The following is an 8,564-nucleotide window of genomic DNA, read 5'->3' as shown; positions in this document are numbered from 1 at the left end:
TAAAGGGAGGTTTTCACGCACAAGAGAAAAAAGACTTCAGACGTACAATCCGCTGCTCAATCTTTGATGAATTCTGTTGAAGAATTTGAAGAATCTGAAGCAAGGTTTGCAACCTTCGTTGTTTCATGTCCCCGTGTTGCCGTTCGTGTTGAAGACATTAGAGACAACACTGTGAAAACTGTGTTGTTGAAGATCTTTACTGTCTCTTCAAATTTAGGCTATGGGAGTTGCATCTATTGTTTTTACTCTGATTTATTTAGAATGCAAGTTTGATTTCTCAACTTGTTGAGAAATTTAGGATTTAATGACTTTTCGTAAAATCACGGTCTTACGTTTACTAGTGATATTTAGCCCTAAAGCACCCGCACGAGTTTTTATACTCGTGCAAAATTATTTACTTGTGTTTTATTTACGCTTTAAATTTCCGCTGCACAGTATTGTCTTTGGTGTTACAACACGAAGTACAACACTGCCTATTTTATATAACAAACCATGTACACCGTTTATTTTACACTTTAATCCCTTTCCTTTTAAGAACAACCTGAAAAACGTATTACATAAATAAATCATTAATTACGAATGTAATTAGAACAAATAAATGTTCATAAATAAATAAATATCAATATAATGAGTTTATAGAATCAGTCGAGATTAAAATATGAGCCAGTCGAGTTAAAAAACAAATCGATCGGTATTTAGTCGATAATTCGTGCTACATAATATAGTCGAGATTTATTAAGTCATCGGTCGATATACGAAACAAATCGGTCGGTATATAGTCGATAATTCTTGCTACGTAATGCAGTCGAGATTTATTAAGACATCAGTCGATATAAGAAACAAATCAGTCGGACGCGGTCGATATTTTCTAAGATTGTACTACGGTCGAGATTTATTAAGTCATCAGTCGATATAAGAAACAAATCGGTCAAACGCGGTTGATATTTTCTAAGATTGTACTACGGTCGAAATGAGTGCAACAAAGTTAACAAACATATGAAAATGTTCATGAATTAATAAAAAAGAACAATATATCTGAATATCAAACACGAAATATAAAAAACTAGGTTTCTCGCTGACTTACAGTAACGTTTTCTTCTGCCATTTTTTGCTTGTTGTCATGAACGAAGGAGGTTACGCGGAGTCCAGGAACGACGATGAAGGAGTGCTTCAACGACGGTTCGGTTCGGTTCGGTTCGGTTCGATTCCGTTCCGTTCCGTTCCGTTCCGACCTCCGACAATTAAAAATTTGAAGAGCAAAAACGAGAGAAATTAAAGTTAAAGTGGAAGATTTAATTACATCATTCAAGAACTCGATTACCTAGTCGACGAGAGATGAAATGGTTTTTATCTCATTTTCGATAAAAACAAAACCGGATGCATATACCTCATTTCTCCTGAAACGAACTGTCCGGACAAGTCACAGGATTGATAAAGAATTGTATCATCTCTAATATTTTATTTATTTTTACAAAAAATAATAGAAAGGCGAAGAAGAAAATATCTAGGAATTTGGATTGTCCATATCCCTCGCTTCCATAGACGGAGACCATTTACTCAGCGCAGCAAACGGCGAATGGCATTCTCCATGCCGAGATTTTCTACTTTTTCAGCAGATTTTTCGCATATTTCGCAAAGTTCCTCGAGCATACTTTCCCCCATTATTCGCCCTCTTCAATTCGGATTCAACCATTGCTACAAAAGTTCAAGATTCTGGTGCAAATTGAAGTGTTGTTCTGCCGCCGCAAAGCAGGAACGAAGTGGTGGGTCTTCGACGGCGAAGAAGAGAAAGAAGCCCGGTAGCAAAAATGCCATCGAGAATTCGATTGAAGATGATTTTGTAATTGGAAAAACCGGTGGTGGTGGTAGGGTGGAGGTGCTAGAGTCACCGTCCCAGTCGGAGAACACGGCGCTTCTGCTTCCGAAGCCGCCTGCGGGTTTTGTGTTGGATGATCGAGGGAGGGTTTTGAAAGCTTCTAGTAAGCGTATTGCTACTATTGTGAGTTTTTCGCTACGTTTTTTTAGTATTTTGAATTCGAATAGTGATAACGTACAGTAACTCCTAGTCTCCTACATGTGTGGGCGTGCGGTATTACTTTGCGTCAGTTCAATGTTATAAAGTTTCGTTCTTTATGCTAAATTATCTGTAATTGTGGTAAGCCAATCACTTGTAGTTGTCCTTTCATTTTACTACGATGGAATTTATGTTTAATGAATTTTAAGTTTTTTTATGGAGAAGGGCCAATTGACCAATGCCAAATGCATTGTGAGAGATCAAATTCTGAAATAAGAAATATAAGCTACGAGTGTGGTCGAAGGGGTAGCAAGAAAATTTTCCATCTTGGCAATTAATTAGCTATTAGAAACGAGTGTCAGAACTGAAGATGATCATAAAAGTATTAGTTTTTAGTCGCCGGAGTTAAGTCTACACTATCATGAGTTTGACTCGTGCTAAAAAAATTGTCCATGGATGGATTTTTTTATTTTATTTTTCTGTTTTACTTTTACATTTGCAGCCAACAAAGACATTTAGTTGTATTAGGACAGAGAAATTTGTATTTGGATTCATATTCTATGGAAGTAAATTGTGAAATCTGTTGCATACTTATTGGAGTCCATCAGCAATGTGTGTTTCTTTCGTTACCTAGGACAACAAACTCAGAGAAGAGAATGGGTCTTCCGTATTTCTTTGTAGATTAATTTTTTCATTCTAGATTAAGTTACGCCAATGTTATGATTTGACAATAGCTTGCTCTTTCTAGGCTCCATCTTTTTCGTGTGCATGCTGATAACATTTATTTCTCACCTGTTTCGTCAATGGTTTATGATATCTAAAAGTCAACATCAGGTCGATTCTACCAATAACTCTCCCCTGGAGTGCATTATAAGGAGGATATTTAGAAATTCACAGGGAGATGAATGTATGCTACTGTGCCCAGTTGATACGTAAGTAGATTGCAGGTTGTGATCAAGTTAGTTTCCTTGTCTTTACGAAAAGGATTGGCTACTTAGTACTTACTATTGTTGTCTACAGACCTGTTCAGATTCTGAAGAGTGTCAATGTTGAAGGATGGTCTGCGGTACGTCTGAAAATTCTAGCTCGCTTATATTCTTTGTGTTTTTTTAACAATTTTGCAACAGTGTCATTTCTCTATCCTTTCTTTGGCAATCATGCTTTTACATTTTTTTTATTGTATGATTATAACATGAAAAACCTTCTCCTTTGTAAAAACTGCTTACGCAATTCTTGCACAAGAACCATCTACAACGATATGCTTGAGTTGGAAAATTCATTTTCTTTTTAATAGATGTTTTAAGTTTTTTTTTTTTGGTCACTAGAACCTTTAATTTCAGCCCGTGTTGCCCCGTTACGTCATGATACATGGAAGTCCCTGCGTAATGTTAATCTGTGAACAATCAAAGATCACTGAGTGATCATTTATATATATTTGTCAATGATTACTTCTGCAATGGAAAATAATTGATTGTTATGACTATGTCTAATCACTAACCTAAATGTCACTGACCGTAAATGAGCGTGTCCGATAATATATTTGTGAGATATGAAAATCTTTATATTAGAAAATTTTGTGCTTCTCTTTAGTTCAAATAGGATTATTAACTTAAGTATTCGTTCTCCTGATGATTATTCACGGTATCGCGTGGATCTTCTCTGAAACTGAAAGGTTTGGTTGGCCTGCTTAGTATTTATTGTGATGCACCGAGGTTGTGTATATTAGTGGAAGGAAGATTAGCAAGTGGCGCTTCACATAACATTTGTCAAATTGTCATTGTGCATCATAGTTGTTATTTCTGCTTGCCATAAGGGACCTTTATAGAATGGAGCATGCATAACACTTATGAATTCCCACTTTATGTTTCTTGTTTCATAAATATATTGAACTTATCCATTTGGGGTTTCACGTTTGAATATCAATTGCTTCTCATTGCAGGAAAAAACCTCCTTTCCCTTTTTGTAACATGCTTTCTATTTTAGTGTATCATGATATGAACTTCTTTTTGTTCTAATTGTTTTACAGGTAAGTGATGAAGAAGTAGAGGCCATTCTTCCTACTGCAGCTTACGCCCTTGCCAAAATACATATGCATTTGGTATACAGCGGGTATGATGAGGCATCAACTCAATATTTAAAGAATAATCGCTGGAGTGGCATATGGTTGGGAATTTTGCCTATTTTAAGTCAAAAATATCGATAAGAGTTTTGAGGATTTTAAAAATGAAATAGACATTTTCGTATGAATTTGAAAGTTGTATGACGTATGGTGAATTTATATTGTCTGACCATATGAAAGTTGATATGGCATAATTTTGGGTTGAAAAACAATTTTGAGAAAACAGTACGATTTCTGAATTCTCGGTATTGAATTAATTTTAATAGTGAAATGTCGTTTTGAGTGATCTTTTAAAGTAAATACTTCCAATAATTTTAAAAAATAAAGCTCCACTCGGCATCCCGACAAACAATGCCTGGACATTTTCTCCCTGTATCAGAATCTTGACCATTTTTCCTTCATATTTTGTCCTATATCGTGTAATTTCTTCCTTTACTCCCTCTAGATTTTGCTATACAGCACGAGGCGGGTTTTGCTACACCGAAGAAGACATTTTTGAAGTTCATATGGGTGAATTTCTTACCTTTTTCTCGTTCAAGCTTAATCTTTTTCAAAATAGTAATTCAAAGAATGAGAATATTTTGTAGTTTAAAAAATAAACATCGTAGAGAACAAAAGTACTTTCTATAATTACGTCTTATTTGATAACATAGTAGAAATATTATGTCTTAGATGTAATCAATGATGTAATTTTTAAAAATTTGTAAATCAAGAAATCAAATTAGTTTTTATAAACTGTTATTGATTATTGTATGAGTAAGATCACGAGGTTGCAAATAGCCATTCATCATCTGCAATAGGACCACCATGTGAACATGACTGCATTGCATGATGTGAATTGGCTGTGGAACATATTTTAAATGGTAATTTATTGATATCCACCAAGAATCAAGCTCCTATGCTTATGAGCACCTTTGTAGACATAAAAGAATATGATAAACGTGTGGTATTTCTGAATGAGACATTTTAGCTGTAGGTATCATATATTTGAGATTAGTTGGGCCATTTAATTTTTCATTGTTATGTGATTTTCTTAAATTTTGAAAATGCAATTTGTTGAAAAGAATAATGATTGCAAGAGGAATGTGAATGGGATGAGAAAACTTTCTCGCAAATGAAGTTGAAAATGAGTGCATTTCTGAAAAATGTTGCCGTTTTCCAGAATATGAATTTTTAACATGCTAATGAAAAGTTCACTTATATGCAGACAGTGGTGAAGATGTAGATGGTTTGGCGACTGAAGGCATTGAAATTGTGTGCTTCCATCTGGTATGGTGTTAGTCGTGTTCTGCTGAGCAGATATACCATTTAATGAGACTGATTTTATATTGTGTTGCCTAAGCTCTAAATATCAGTAGTAAAGATCTTTACGGACGAGACAATAAGTTGCACAATCCTACAAAATGCCTGTGCATAAAAACCCTGATCAAAGCTTTTTCTGATCATGAAATTTCTCACCATGCAGGATGGTTCCCACTATATGATCTATACGCCTTCCGACCCTCTTCTGTTTGTTGCTGTGAAGGTAACAAATTAGTAATCATATTTGTGTTCAAGGAAGCTTCTATTCTTGCTCATAGTTCAATGTGTCTTGGAGTAATATGTTGTTTTATCTGAAATTTCTTATCCTTATAAGTTTGATTCTGCACAAGAGGCACTGTGCTTTTTATCTTACAGGAAGTCCTTTTCTCGTTGCAGGATAAAAATGGGGTGTTACAGATAGCTGATGATGTAAGCATTTTAGGCTCGCGCCATTCCATCTTTTTTATAAAAAAGAATAAATAATTCATTCCATTTTCTGTTTGGTGTTTGAATTATGCTAAAAGCACCAATATTCAGACTATTTCTTAAATGGTAAGCAGTATCACAAAACCCACCCCTACACAGAGTCGTGATAGAACTCCAGAATCCAGATAGTTTTGATTCAAAATTTCTGTGTTTGAATTTTATGATTGGAAATCGAGGAGTCTGATACGACGATATTGGATGTGAATTCGGAGCCATTTCTTTTTATTTGATGACATACTATCAACTGTTTAAAAGCTTTGATCAAAACAAATGCTGTAACAGGAACTTTTGGATGATCCCGCCGTAGTTAGCTCCATAGACGAGGAGACCGAGTTCAACGCCTTGGTGGTATGCATGCCTCCTCATTCACTGACCCTCTAAAGCTTACCAGCTTAAAAATTTACCACAACTCAAGTCTATATTTGTATTTGCAGGAAGAAGAAGCTGCTCTTTTTGAATCTTTAATTGGAAAAAGGTGATCCATCTGTTGTATCATCGATTGTAGGAAGCAGGTTACACTTACAGATGTATTTGTTCCAGTAAATTAAATGTCGTAGCTAGCTCGTACAATCAACATTGTATATAAAATTACTCCCCTTCAAACCACGTGGATACTTGAAATAGGGATGTAATCGAATCAAATCAAGTTGAGTATAATCAAAAACTTTTAAGGCTTGAATGCGAGCATAAAGTGTATTTGAGCTCGAGTTAGATCCGAAATTAAAAGTTTTTATATTTTTCTGCCCAAGTTCGATTCGAGTCAAGGTTCAAGTTCGATCTTGATGCGAAATATTTGAACATGATCGTGGGTTATTCAAAAATAAAGATTTTGTAATATATTTATTTAATACTTTACAAAAATAAAATATATATTTATTTAATATATAATATATAATTATATTATTTTAATAAAATATTGTAGATGTGAGTGACTCGCAAATCATTGAATAATATTATATAATTATATTATATTTAATAGATATTTTTTTTATCTTTATTAATATTTTAAAAATTTTAACTTATCAACCCGTTGGATCAATATTCCTTTAAAATTTCTTTAGCAATTTATTTTTTATTAATTCGGCAAATCCGTCACATAAAAACCACAAAATAATATGCACAAATTAAAATAAAAATAATGACCAGCATAAATTTTCTTTAAAAAAAAAATAATAATAATAACACTATTCGTTCGAAAACTAGATTAAACTAGATTCAAATGTTAATAGATATACAAAAACAAAGCGCTGATTCAAATTAATCTAATCACCAAGCTCCAAAAAATCACTCCACAAATCCCCAATCAATCATTCAAGAAATCCTCTTAACAAATCCTCCTCTTGCTTTTTCTTTTCTTGTATCAACTTGTGATCAGAAAGCTCGTCCAAAATCTGTTTCCAAAAAACTCTGTACTCTTTGTGATATTAAAACTCAAAATCTCCATCATATATGCCTTCATGATCAATTCGGTATTCATACGATATTATTGATTCATTGTATTTTGATGAAAATAACCATTTGTCTAACGGAATCAAGTCATCCCCGAAAATCGGAAAAAATTCCAGTTCCTCCAATGCATCTTGCGGTACAAACAACTTGTATTCTTCTTCTTCTACTTCGTCTTCATCAAAAGTCATACCAGCTCTGTTTAGAGGTACCCAAATAAAAAACAATATCACAAAACTTTCTTCATGGATCAAGAACTTAAAGAAAGTTCTATAGCATGCGACATCCCGTGCACAGTTTATGTGTGGAGACGCCTGAAAAATAAAATCATGACGTTGATTATGATTCAAATTAGTGTGAATGAAGAAAAAAGATTGAACGACAGATGGAAAGAAAACGTACGAAGAATTATTAAGGCTGAAAAAATATTAGTGTGAATTGTGATTCAACTCATGCATATATATAAGATATAGAGAGAGGAGCAAAAGGTAACATGGTGGGCCGACATAATTAGGAAATAAAGTTAATTTAGGAAAATATCGTTTGATTTATTTTAAGGAAGTGTGAATATTCGTATAGAATTTTGGCGTTTCGGGGGGGGGGAGGGGCGGGGTCCTAACCCAGAAAAATCGTGCCACGTGACTTTTTTTTTTAAAAAAGAAAAAAGGAATAACTGAATAATCACTTATACAACTCTATCCTTTTACAAAATGACCAATTTTTCATTTCCGTGGTCAGATGCACGGAATTGGGTTTTTAAAAAGACGAATATACCCAAATATTTTTATCATATTCATATTTATATATATATATATATAGCTGTAAACCAAATTGAACCGTTTTATCTTAAAAAAATCAGTTTAATCGGTCGGATCGTTTTAACCGATACAAAATTATAACTGATATTTTGAATATATTTATTAATTTTTTTAGTTATGGTAAATTTTTTTTTTAGTTATATACATCTTTTGGTTTTTTAAAATTTAAAATATTATTAATCGATATAATGAATAATATTTTGAATTTTAAAAAACCAAAAGATGTATATAACTAAAAAAAAAATTTACCATAACTAAAAAAATTAATAAATATATTCAAAATATCAGTTATAATTTTGTATTTTTTTAAATAATTAATTAAAAAATCTAAGTATTACTAAAATAATATTTTTAGTGAAGTACAAATTTCAAATAATCA

At 33.1% G+C, this 8,564-nt stretch overlaps 1 protein-coding gene across 1 annotated transcript; it reads left to right on the top strand.

Moving 5' to 3' along the window:
• Nucleotides 1-1,456: 1,456 nt before the first annotated feature.
• LOC140891161 (uncharacterized) lies at nt 1,457-6,600 on the top strand. The gene is made up of 10 exons (XM_073299501.1): nt 1,457-1,999; nt 2,849-2,946; nt 3,035-3,080; nt 4,041-4,123; nt 4,579-4,643; nt 5,341-5,402; nt 5,599-5,658; nt 5,832-5,864; nt 6,204-6,269; nt 6,356-6,600. The coding sequence occupies exons 1-10, from the start codon at nt 1,577-1,579 to the stop codon at nt 6,398-6,400; spliced, it is 981 nt and encodes a 326-aa protein (XP_073155602.1). The 5' UTR covers nt 1,457-1,576; the 3' UTR covers nt 6,401-6,600.
• Nucleotides 6,601-8,564: the final 1,964 nt, after the last annotated feature.

The sequence above is a fragment of the Henckelia pumila genome, chromosome 3, assembly GCF_033568475.1.
Source record: "Henckelia pumila isolate YLH828 chromosome 3, ASM3356847v2, whole genome shotgun sequence".
Taxonomy (NCBI): domain Eukaryota; kingdom Viridiplantae; phylum Streptophyta; class Magnoliopsida; order Lamiales; family Gesneriaceae; genus Henckelia; species Henckelia pumila.
Note: the sequence above shows the minus strand (reverse complement) of the source record. Positions and strands in the feature narration are given on the sequence as shown.